General features: G+C 40.1%; 2 protein-coding genes across 2 annotated transcripts; one reads left to right on the forward strand and one right to left on the reverse strand.

Annotated features, from left to right (window-relative positions):
• Nucleotides 1-2,881: 2,881 nt before the first annotated feature.
• On the reverse strand, nucleotides 2,882-4,863 carry LOC134883386 (potassium channel subfamily K member 15-like). The gene is made up of 2 exons (XM_063911721.1): nucleotides 4,581-4,863; nucleotides 2,882-3,801 (listed from the first exon to the last, which is right to left on the reverse strand). Exons 1-2 carry the CDS (start codon nucleotides 4,861-4,863, stop codon nucleotides 2,882-2,884), a joined length of 1,203 nt encoding a protein of 400 aa, XP_063767791.1.
• A 3,487-nt stretch (nucleotides 4,864-8,350) lies between these two features.
• LOC134882617 (opioid growth factor receptor-like) lies at nucleotides 8,351-11,466 on the forward strand. Its single transcript, XM_063910425.1, has 8 exons — nucleotides 8,351-8,942; nucleotides 9,642-9,704; nucleotides 9,819-9,854; nucleotides 9,952-10,006; nucleotides 10,123-10,201; nucleotides 10,293-10,359; nucleotides 10,438-10,586; nucleotides 10,670-11,466. Exons 1-8 carry the CDS (start codon nucleotides 8,394-8,396, stop codon nucleotides 10,977-10,979), a joined length of 1,308 nt encoding a protein of 435 aa, XP_063766495.1. The 5' UTR covers nucleotides 8,351-8,393; the 3' UTR covers nucleotides 10,980-11,466.
• Nucleotides 11,467-11,844: the final 378 nt, after the last annotated feature.

The following is an 11,844-nucleotide window of genomic DNA, read 5'->3' on the forward strand; positions in this document are numbered from 1 at the left end:
ACAACATAAGGCGAAGCAGCATCTGCAATATCAATGGGAAAATGATGTCAATTAAACCAGTTTCCATCTTGCACAAATGAATCATCTTTATTGATTGGTCATAACAATCATTTATAACTGAAAACGTGTCTGTGCGCTTCACTGAAAAGCTTGTGCATCTACTCAACTCATCTATTCCTAAAGAAGCTTTCTGTCTCCAGGCTATGTGAGTAACCGATAACATGTACCAGGATTATGTAATCAGGATACAAAAGAGGTACCTGTAGTCCCTTACAGTTATATTAAGAAAGTAGTTATCAGATTACCGGTACATTCTTAGAACAAGGGGATTACTGGCAGGATTATAATGTTATACATATAAAATAAACATATATCATAGGCAGATATACCGTCTGAATTTTCCTCTTTGTTTTCAATTTGGCTACTTTCATTCTTCTTTATTTTAAATGCAGTAGAAGAACACCTGATATATTAAAACAAATATCATTCCTGGTGCTTGTAAATGCATATTTCTTGATAAATATTTTAGTTATTTATAATGTACAATATGCACATTTTTACTTTCACTTCCTGTCTTTACATAAATATTATTATTACATTTTATTTTACTATTTTTTGCATAATTTGACTTCAACTTCTTATATTTGAATACATATATTTTGTATCATTATATTCTAAAATGGAGCGACCGTCTCCAAACCGAATTTCCCAACAGGATAAATAAAGTATTGTGATTCTGATTCTGATTTCATAGACCAATGCTGCTCCCTAGTGTCAGAAATCGAGGAAATGAAATGCAACTCACCGTCTGTTCCCACCAGAGGCTCATGTTAAAATGATAATTTAATTCAAAACTCAAGTGATCTTTGAGATGACCCCTCCACGAGGAGGTCCGAGTACAGGTCAGTTACAGATTACTAAAATATTAACAGGAGGAGATAATAATTGCAAATGAAACCATCTTGGGGAGCTACTCGTTCTGCTTTAGAATAAGGTACAGAGCTCCTCTAGCTGCGGTGTCTTCTGACAGCAGTCTTTATCAGGGCCGATGTTTGAAATGCACGAGTTTCAGTTCATTGTCAGTCCCAAAACCGCTAGTACTTCTTCAGGACAACATCATACGCCAGTTGTAAGTCGGTCTGTGATCTGATTGCTACAATAAAAAACAGCAGGGTTGTTGTAATTGGGGTCAAGAATTTGAGAACTGCTGCTCTCAACACCGTGTCACCCTGCAAAGACAGATGACCTCACATCACGTTAGAACGTGTTTCACAGATCTGATGTCAAACTGTGAACGATTTACTCCTTTTTGTATTTCTTGAGCCACATTAAACACTATAGCAAACTCACAGAGTTGAAGAGTTACTCCAATAATATAGCATTGCACTTCCAGAAACTCAGTTATCTCACTGAATCGATTTTCTGATTGTGATGCTGCAATCCAGACAACGAAGAACTCAAACATGTTCTGATTAATTTCCTCTGCCCCCACCTCATGTACAAGTAGTTATCTAAAGTCACACAAAATGTAAAAGCGCACATTTTGCAAGGCAAGGTAAGTGTATTTGAATAAAGACGATCAATTATGCAAAACAATGTAGGTTCATATGTTGCTTCTAAGTTAATGCATTATTTTCTACAAAAGAATAATTATTTTCTTGTCTTTTGGTAAACACGTTTGAATAAAGCTCTGTGTTATTCTACAACACATCTAAGAAGGCAATTAAACACTCATTTGGAAACATTTCTAATTTGCCACTTTTTGTGTGCAACGGTTCATATTGCATTCTTTGTTGACACACTCATTCATCACGTTTTGGACCGCTGCCTTCAGACGGTCTCTGCTCACTTTACTGTACGTGCCCGTCTACAGTTTTCAAATGCACTGAGCAATGAGGATGGAGACGTTACCAATGGAACCACCCAGAGCGAGAGAGTGAAGAAGACACTAACAATTACTGAGTGGAAACAAGTGAAGGACAGGTGACAAGCAGAACGTCTCACACCTAAGCTATAAATGAAGATAGCTGCACCTTTCTCAGACACACCACCTTTAAAAGCCTGTTATACAACAAGCAGTATAATGGACACTTTAATCAGTTTTTCAATACATTTCTCTTTAGTGGTAATATTTAAGGTAAAGCATTGTCTATTTCTTCTCCATTTTGAGTAATACGGCTTCGATGACATGTCTTCTTTTGGATTTGTGAAAATAAAACATTCAAACAACTAATATAGATGTTGTTTTTAACTTGGTCTATATTAGTCTTCACAGAGGGGTTTATTTATATGTCATTAATAGCCTGATTTATATAACATTTGATTTTTGATTTTGGGTGTGTATGTGTATGTAAATGGATGTTATTTTTCAATTCGATGACTCACAGAGGGCTGTGTTTTTTGTCCTCCAGCTACTATTAATTTAGTTTTGCGGTACCCCATCTGTATCCATTGTCTAAAGTAAACTTATTTTGAATAATAAAATAAAATAAATAACTTTGGTTTTGAGAGTATTTTTCTGATACAGAGAGATGTTAAACAGTCCCTCTGTAAAAAACATTTTGACTCTAATAAGTCAACAAAATCAAACCAACATTTTAAACCTGTGTTCAGATTTCTCCTCTTTGCAAATAGACAGATGGCCTAATTTGCATATTTAAACATAGCATTCAAACTTGTTATACAATAAATATCAACAAAAAGGTAATCAACCAGGGGAAATTATGACATATGTATATTCACTGTACAAAAATACATTATAACTGTAAAAGATGTATGCTACAGCACCGGGCAATTTGTTCCAGCAGGCAGAATATCAGAGGTTTCAGTGTTGTGTGCAAAAAGTCCAGAGCTAAGGCCACAAAGATTTATGTTTGGAGAGTTATAATGACTTCCTCCTGGTGTGGGGATTGTTTTTGCCCGTACAGAGAGCCTCACTGCTGGGGGAGGCCGGTGAGGAAGTGATGCATGAGCTGCAGGAGGCCTGCTCCACCCTGTAGGAGATGGAGTTGTAAAAGACGGGGTTGCTGTGGCCACCCACCTCGTCAGGATGAGGCAGAGATGGGAGGTCGTAAAAATCACAGCAGATGCAGGAGAGCAAGGCCCTGAGTCTGCTGTGTTCAGAGAGCTTTTTCTGCTCAGGGAAAACAAGTCTGCACTCCTCTGCAGGGCATGGGAGGAGATTCATACAGCTGGTGCCCCCCTGCATGGGAAGGCTCAGGTTGCACAAGCTGTTGTGTCCGTCTCTGTAGCTTATATCAGCAGTTTCTGCTTCCGGCACCTCCTGAGGCATCTCCTCCTCCCTTGATTCAGGCTTCACGTCATGCTCCCCGGTGCTAACAGTGAGAAACCTCAGCACAACAAGGTTAAGGAAAGCCCCAATGACCGTCAGCCCAACCAAAATGTAAACGAAGCTAAACGCCACATAGCGGGGTCGCTTCTGGAGAGCATCTGTCTTCTGTAAGGCCACAAAATCCCCAAACCCAATGGTGGTGAGCGTGATGAAGCAGTAGTAGTAAGCGTTAAAGAAGGTCCAGTCCTCAAAGTGGGAGAAGGCTGCAGCTCCGACACACAGGGTGCTCATGCAAGACAACAGGCCCACCAGCACCATGTTCCCCATGGACACGTCCGTCTGCTGAAAGCCCAGGCCCTGCTTGGCTCTGCGCAGGAGGAAGCGGACGAATGTGTTGATCCTCTCGCCCAGGCTCTGGAACATGACCAGGGTCAGAGGGATGCCCAGGACAGCGTAAAACATACAGAAGGCCTTGCCAGCGTCGGTGCGTGGAGCAGCGTGGCCGTAACCTACAAAGCACAAAATACGCAGGTCATGTAATGTCAGGCACTGCTGTTTAGTGTCTAGAAGGTTTAATTTAGGTTTTACTGCTAGTACAATGTAAATTATATGTAGCAGCTTCCATGGTTTTACCTACATGAATCAATGTGAATAACAACCAATTCTGCCCGCTCTATAGTGGGTTTTAGCTCATGTTTCAACTGTTTTGATCAACAAAAGCACCTTCAGTAGCCGGTGAAGAAAGGCAAACATTTGTCTGCTTGTTTTGGAATTTCTCAGCTGGAAAGTTACTAGAAAGTACATCTTTGCAATTTTGAGGTTTACATCTCAACTCTAGTACATTTATGAGGGAAATAGTGAACTTGTCACTACATTAAGTGCTATAGTTAATGTTTAGAGGCCTTAATGGACTAAATAACAAAACTAAAAGACCATCTGAAGTCCATAAAAATGAATTGCTATATAGTTGCACACAAATAACTTGTATATGTATTATTGTCCTGTGTGCATAATATAAAACATATATTACTAATATTTCGAGTCCTTCAAGACAAATGTAACGCTCAGAAAGGGGCCATTTGGCAGAGTGTACTTCTATACTTTCATTACACTTCGCTTGGAATACTTTTTGGAGTTGCTTTTATTGAAGTAGATTCAAATGCAGCACTTTGTCTTGTCACACAGTTGTTTTACCTTGTGACAGTCCTATTGCTACTTTTTAAAAAGAGCACTTGAAGTAGCTACAGCACCTTCAAACCCATACACACATGCAGAAAATCATACTTGCCAATCGTGGTGATGACAGTGATGGCAAAATAAAAAGAGCCGGCGAACTTCCACTGCCTCCCTGCGCGGTGCGGCTCGGACTGCAGCACCACCCTCTCGATGTCTCTGTAGTCCTCCGCCGTGAAGCCGTACTTCCTCTTCAGCTCGTTCAGCTTCTGTTCCAGCGCCTTCTTCCGAGAAACCTCGCTGTCCGACTCCAGCGCGTCAAACACGGCGGCTCCCAGGAGCAGGTAGAAAACTATGGAGAAGATGAGAGAGAGGGTCCTGATGTTCTGCGGCTTCATCCTCAACTCCGTAGTGCGCGCCGAGCGGCGGGAGGGAGGGTTCTGCTCAGAGCAACAGCCAGGAGCTTCTTCCATCAACTCCATCCATAGAGAGAAATGTGTACAGTGGGTTTTGAAGTTGTAGGTATCAACAGGTGAAAAGTTTATGCACAAGTTACCAGAGCTAAGCAGCTGCAGCACCTTGCCTTCCAATAGGATGTTAGTAAAGGTGCTCACATCACATGATCTATGCCATGTCTTAACTTGCATATGGATCTACTTACATGTGCTATCTTGAGTATAAGTGCAAACATGGTCGAATCAATGCTAAGTATGGCTAATGCAGTACACTATGAGCTTTCACTCCTGGCTTTCAAATAGTTGTATGAGGAACACCGGAAACTTCTCACACTTAACGACCACCATCTTGGCTATGTGACTCAAGTGACCCTCCTTAATTGCTTGAAGGAGGGTATAGATTTAATACAAGTACCACTATACAAGTGATCTTGCTAGTATGGTAGATAGTTGAAAACATTGGTAATCATCACTCACGGTGAGAGCCGTGTGAGATTCAAGACAACGCGGTCAAAATGCACGCACTGTACGTGTTTAAAGTGCATAAAATTGCAGTTTACCAAGTAGGTTGACTCATTTTCTTTACCATAATTCTCCTCAAGATGCACTTTTGTGACACAATTGGAGTGAATCCTATGTGCTAGTTCAGGCAGTCAACTCAAGCAACAATAACACATATATAGTGGGGCAAAAAAGTATTTAGTCAGCCACCAATTGTGCAAGCTCTCCCATTTAAAAAGATGAGAGAGGCCTGTAATTTTCATCATAGGTACACTTCAACTATGAGAGACAGAATGGGGGAAACAATCCAGGAAATCACATTGTAGGATTTTTAATGAATGACGCTCAATACGCTCGGCTGAAGTGTTACTCTGACCGTTACTCTGACCGGTGAAGCATTAGCCGGTGGCAGCGTTGACCTTTATTGAGCACACTAGTCCCTGAGGGATCCAGCAAGCCGTTGTCATTAACTAAGTTCAACACAGACAGTGGAGATGATCCATGTGTGTGTGTCAGTGCATCTACACACAGGCCTGCATGTGCATGAAGCCTCAATCAGGTTCTCAGAGGTATCTGCTGGGTTTTTGCTCAGTGTCATGCTAATTGGGTTCACAGCAGAACAACAACAAAATAAACTGGCTGCTGTAGCTCCTCTCTGCCAGTGATTTCAGTTCCATATCCTGCAGGAAGTGTCCATCTATTTCAGGAGGAAATTTCAATTTGAGTCAGCCATTCATGCACTAAAGCAGGCCATAAAGAGCCTGAGATCTGTCATTTAAATCCACATTTATTGCCTCCATTCCATACAGAACATATGGCAATCCCTACACTGTGTTTTTATCTTCCGGAGACAGCACAGGACCGTATCCCGCTTTAGTTAGCACAAATGAATCTATTGCCAAGCAGATGTTAACAGTGGTGCATGCAGACAAGCCTTGATTTTCTCCATGGGCGGTAAGAGCAATTATCTCCTTTTGAAAGGAGTCCGTCAGAGATAATAGCCTCGACAGAGTCCACTTAATGTGCGCACACAGTGCTTACTTCAGTATTATTCAACATCACTTCTTTATGTAGATTTCACATTGTTATGTGGGAGACAAATCTCCCGGAGAAGAAATAGACACATCAATTAAGCAGTATAAGACAAGTGACTTAAGTAATAAATAAAAAGGATCCTGTGGTTTAACAACTCTCCAGAAGTAATGATGCACTGTTATCTGATGTACTCATCTCATATCTCTCTGCTCTACAGGACATTTCATGCATCCCTTTATCTTCCACAGGAAGACATTAAGAGCAGGATGTGCACTGACTGGAGCCTCATCTGTCCAAGTGCCAGCGCCGTAGAAAATGAGGCAGGGAATACACCGCAAACATGATGCTATCTGTACATTGATAACAGCTGGCGACACCACGATCGTTATGTTCCTCATATATTACAGAGACAAGTCTATTTTGGTCATAAAAACAAAAATTCATCATCTTTTCAAAGTTGGTTTAACTAGAAAAAAGGCTTTATATGAACCTGCAGGCGGGTGTCTTTTTTGGTGACGAGTCATCAGTGTCACGAATGAATACAGGTTTGAACTTTGCAGCTAGTGGGGACAGTCCATTGAGCCTTATTAGCCAAAAGGGCACAGACAGTGTCTTTTTATTTTCAAAGGTGGAGGCACTTCTCCGTCACCCTCACACCAGGTGCCTCATTCTGGTTCAGGCGCCTGGTGTGGGGATGCAGTGTTGTACTCTTTTTTTCTTAAATGACAGTAAATTGTAAGGAGGCACCATGGTTTGGCACCAGGGTAATTCTTACTCTGGTGAGAATACTACCTCAGAATAGAACCAAATCAAAGTCAAATCATTAAAATTGAGTGTCATCAACCAACAAATCTTGGCACATAGTAGGTTCCTTATGTTTCTATTGTTGGATGGATGTTAAGTAATTAACCGGACACTTCCAGGTAAATATTAGCCGAAATGGAAAAGGATATGCTCATGTTGAAATGATAAGCATTACATTTCAAAAACTCACTAAATGGAACAAAGAGAGCATCAGAAAATGTGTCAATGATCAAACATTAGACAGGCCTCCTCACTGCGTGTTTGTAAAACCCACCTCTTCTCCTTAGCGTTGGACACTTTTTAGATTGGAGCTTTTATTGCTTTTAAATGGTTTTGGTTTTGTTCCTTTTATTTGTATTTGTACTCATTTTATGGTTGATGAACTGATCTGTGTGCTTTTTATATTTCATTTATTTATTAAGTTATCTGTTCTGGAGGTTTTAAAGTCCTTTACAAATAAAGATATGTTGTATTGTATTTATCCTCATTATTTACCTCACAATCACTTCTGCTTGTTCCAAAAAGCAATATAAATGTGTATTTGGGCTGTTGTGTGGTCTATAATGACATGGCTCATGAGCTATGGACAACCGTCCCCAACTCTGTCAGCCGTAACAAATGCTACTCATGTCACTTAACGTGAGTTTGGATCAATTCATACCACATTCAGGACAGTATCACACAATTACACTTCATGAAAAAAAGTTTGTTTATACAGTATGTCCATAACTATGTGTTTCAATAAATGTTATTATTATTATTATTATTATTATTATTCCTGTGGGTATTCTCATGTGTACTATCTGTGTTTCTGTTGCTGAATCTCCCTATGGTGATCAATAAAGGTCCATTTTATCCTATCGTCTAGTCTAGTGCGTGTCCTCACTCTAGCATGTTTCTGATTGGAGGAATAATACTTGTTGCAACTCTCCCCAGACTCCCCTACATTAAAACTGTATTTTCCAGATCAGCTTTCTCAGTCATATTTGTTTATCTAACTTTAGCCACTTATCCCTTTAACTAGCAGCCTGAGCCTGGAAGTGCAGTTGGTGTGTGTTGGGTGTTGACTAAGTTCCTATAGTAGAAGTTGAGAGAAAGCGAAAGTGAAACAGACATACATGTCATAAAGCGACATGGGGCCCGTCTCAGTGCTGTATCGATGTGTGGTGGGTAATATAACCTCGTTATACAACAACAACAGAGAGTATGCTGTGTTAATGTGGTGTTGCCGCATTCCTGGTATCATGTGTTACTGTATGAGAAGACTTTGTAGTTTAATGGTCAACGCATGGCGAACGACACGCTGGGGATATAATCTCGAAAGGCCGGAAGATTGTGAAACAGACACCAAAGCAGACCCCAAAGTCCATGTTCAAGTGAGTAGATCCCCCAAAGTTGGGGCGGAGTTCCGCGGTGAAAGTCCATCGAAGAGGGCAGCTTACGACTACCAGGCTGCTCCCCAGGAGCTGCCCGAAAACAAGCGGCAGAAGTTTCACAAAACCGACCGGGAGTCTGAAGAAGTTGCTGGGGAGTTAACCGAAGATGACGAGGATTCTGAGGAAGATGGTGAGGGGTTTCGGGTTGATACCTCAGATGAGTTTTACTGTGACTATGACTCCACTTGGGAAACATATTCCCGGAAAAGGAGATCCAGGGGCACCAGGCGACCTGCGCACCGGAATGTGAGTACAGAGGCCCGCTGCACTGTGCGGGGAGGAGGGCTGCTTGTGTTCTGTGAGGGTGGGCGAACTGTAAGAGGGCACGCATTGGATTCACTTTCTATGTTAAGATTTACACGGTGTGTCTAAAAACATAACCTTTTTTTAACTTCTTCTCCTTCACGTCACAGGGATATGTGCTTAGGTAAAAGTAGTACTACCACAGTCAGTGTAGGAATACTCTGTAACAAGTACAAAAGTATTAGCATCTAAATATACTTAAAGTATAAAAAGTGAAAGTACTCATCATGCAGATTGGTCTATTCCAGAGTTCATGTGTTTGATGTATTGGTCATTAAAGTGTTTATCAAAGCTGGTAAAGGTGCAGCTAGTTTGAATGACTTTGTATAATGCAGTATAGTTTGTGGATTTAATCTAGGTGTAGCTTTAGTCTTATTTAAGTGTTGATTATGTTTCACATCATCAATCTTAATCTGCAAAGTAATTTAAGGCACTAAAACTATTTGTGGAGTAATTTACCACGGAATTGTAGTTTGGGCTAGAAATAAAGCATTGAAATATTAAAGCAAAGTACAAGTCTCTCAAAATTGTACTTACAGTAATTGAGTACATTTACTCAGTTACTTTAGACCAAGGTACATTTGCTACAATTTCACAATGTCTTGAGATTCAACTGACTTTCTTATATTTTCTGTGCACCAGAGCAAGTTCAGCAGGTTTGAAAATGCCGCAAAAGACATGCAGAACTACAGGCATGACTACCCTGTAAGTAACATACTCGTACACACACAAACATTCACATACTACAAACATATGATACACTTTACCTTGTTTCAGTGTTAACCCAAGCACATTTGGTTCTTTTATATTTCCCCACAGTCCCTGAGCAAGTCACGCTGGAATGAGTCACACTCAGTAAGTACACACATGATAAAGGCGTTTGACTTATTAAGGTATTTAATTGTGTGTATATAGAATTTGTATAATCTCTAAATCGTGCTCTGTTGAATAGGATGAGCACCCTAATCTGATGTTTTACCTCGGAAAGAGGCGCTGTGTACCTGACGGTAGGCCTTACACTTAGAATCACGTTTGACTTAAATGTGTCAAAAGAATATACAAATCCTACCATCCATCAACTTGAGAGGCGATTTACTGTTTTATCTTTTGTATTTGTTATCAGATGCTCTCATAATGGATTTCCACAATAATTGGCATGGAGATTATAATAGACTGGAGCATGGACACTCCTACATTCAATGGTAAGATACTCTATTATCATATAGTTTAAAATGTTATAACTCTCACCTTTTACTTACTGTTGAAAACATTTACTAATTTGTTCTCTTAAAGGTTGTTCCCACTGCAGGAACCGGGGATGAACTATCAGGCCAGAACACTGACTAAAGAAGAAATATGGGTAAACTGCTAAAAGCTAGCCAGATCTTAAAATAAATCCTTCACATTCCCAGACTGTAAACTCTACTTTCCCCATCAGAAATTTCTTAACAGCAAAATCGCATTGGCATATCTGTTGGAGTCCTATAAGCTCATGTTGGACTTCTATGGTATCGAGTTGTTTAATGAGCAAACTGGAGAAGTGAGGAGAAGGATGAACTGGAAAGACAGATTCGACAACCTTAACAGGTGACCTCTTTATGCTTTATTTCTAAAATGGTACACTTAAAGCAACAAAAACAATATATGCAACAACTTTATGTCCTTGACAGACACACTCACAACAACCTGCGCATCACCCGCATCCTGAAGTGCCTTGGAACCCTGGGGTACGCTCACTACCAAGCCCCCCTGGTCCGCTTCTTCCTGAAGGAGACCATCGTCCACAGAGAGCTGCCAAGCATCAAGGAGAGTGTTCTCAGCTACTTTGTGTTCACGGTCCTCGATAAGAAAGAACGCAGGCTTCTGATCAAGTATGCGTATTCGAACTATGATCGTAGAGATGAGTTTGTGTGGTGCCCAAAGAAAATTCAAATGAAGTGGTCCCGGGAGTCAGCGCCTGTTCAAAAAACATACTTATGATCTTCCCATGAACCCTTGAGTATGGTAAATGAAGGGGAAACCAAAGAAAATTAAGCTCCTAAATTGTTTTCTGTTAATGTTCACCTAATTCAATCCATATACTTATGTTTACAATACTGTATAGCATGCAACTACATATTAATGCAGACAGCTGAATGTAATAAACACATCACACATTTAGGAATGTACCTCACGAAATATTAACAATGATTCGTAAGCCTATGCAGTCCGTTCAAGTATTTTGTGAACATGACCTACTTAAAACATGCTTACGATCAGAATGTAACATTTCCAGCCAGGATACTATTCCTACTATGCTTGTTTCATTAAATGTTTTTCTCTTAAGTTTTATAGACAAAGACGTTCTGAACTGGGTGTTAAAATCAGCAAGTGCAATTGTATTCAAAGTGCCTATAAACCTGAAATGTTTGTCCAACTTATAACCTGAACTCTTTGTAACTTCTAATAAATTCAATGCAGTTATTGACCGTGGTTCATCCTTACATTTATTCCTATTATCAAAGTAGCATTACGCACACAAATGTGATTAGATTCACAGATTATGGCAAAAATAATGTCAAACACTGGTTGTACTGGCCTTCTTAAAGAAAAGGATATATTACCATTAGGTTAGTGAAGTAGTAGTAAAGCTTTCTGCAGTAAAGTGACCCAATGGAGGGTTTCTTCATTAGTTTTGATCATGTTAATTACAAATAATAAATGTATCCTACAGATATTTTTCATCAGGTCTTCCCCTGCCTGGGTTTCTCCTCATTCTGCAAGACAAGGTGTTCTAAGAAATTTTACTCACGTTTCCTTGAGACTGTAGCATGTGTTATGACACTAGAACAATTTGCATACAAAC

Source organism: Eleginops maclovinus, chromosome 20 (assembly GCF_036324505.1).
Source record: "Eleginops maclovinus isolate JMC-PN-2008 ecotype Puerto Natales chromosome 20, JC_Emac_rtc_rv5, whole genome shotgun sequence".
NCBI lineage: Eukaryota > Metazoa > Chordata > Actinopteri > Perciformes > Eleginopidae > Eleginops > Eleginops maclovinus.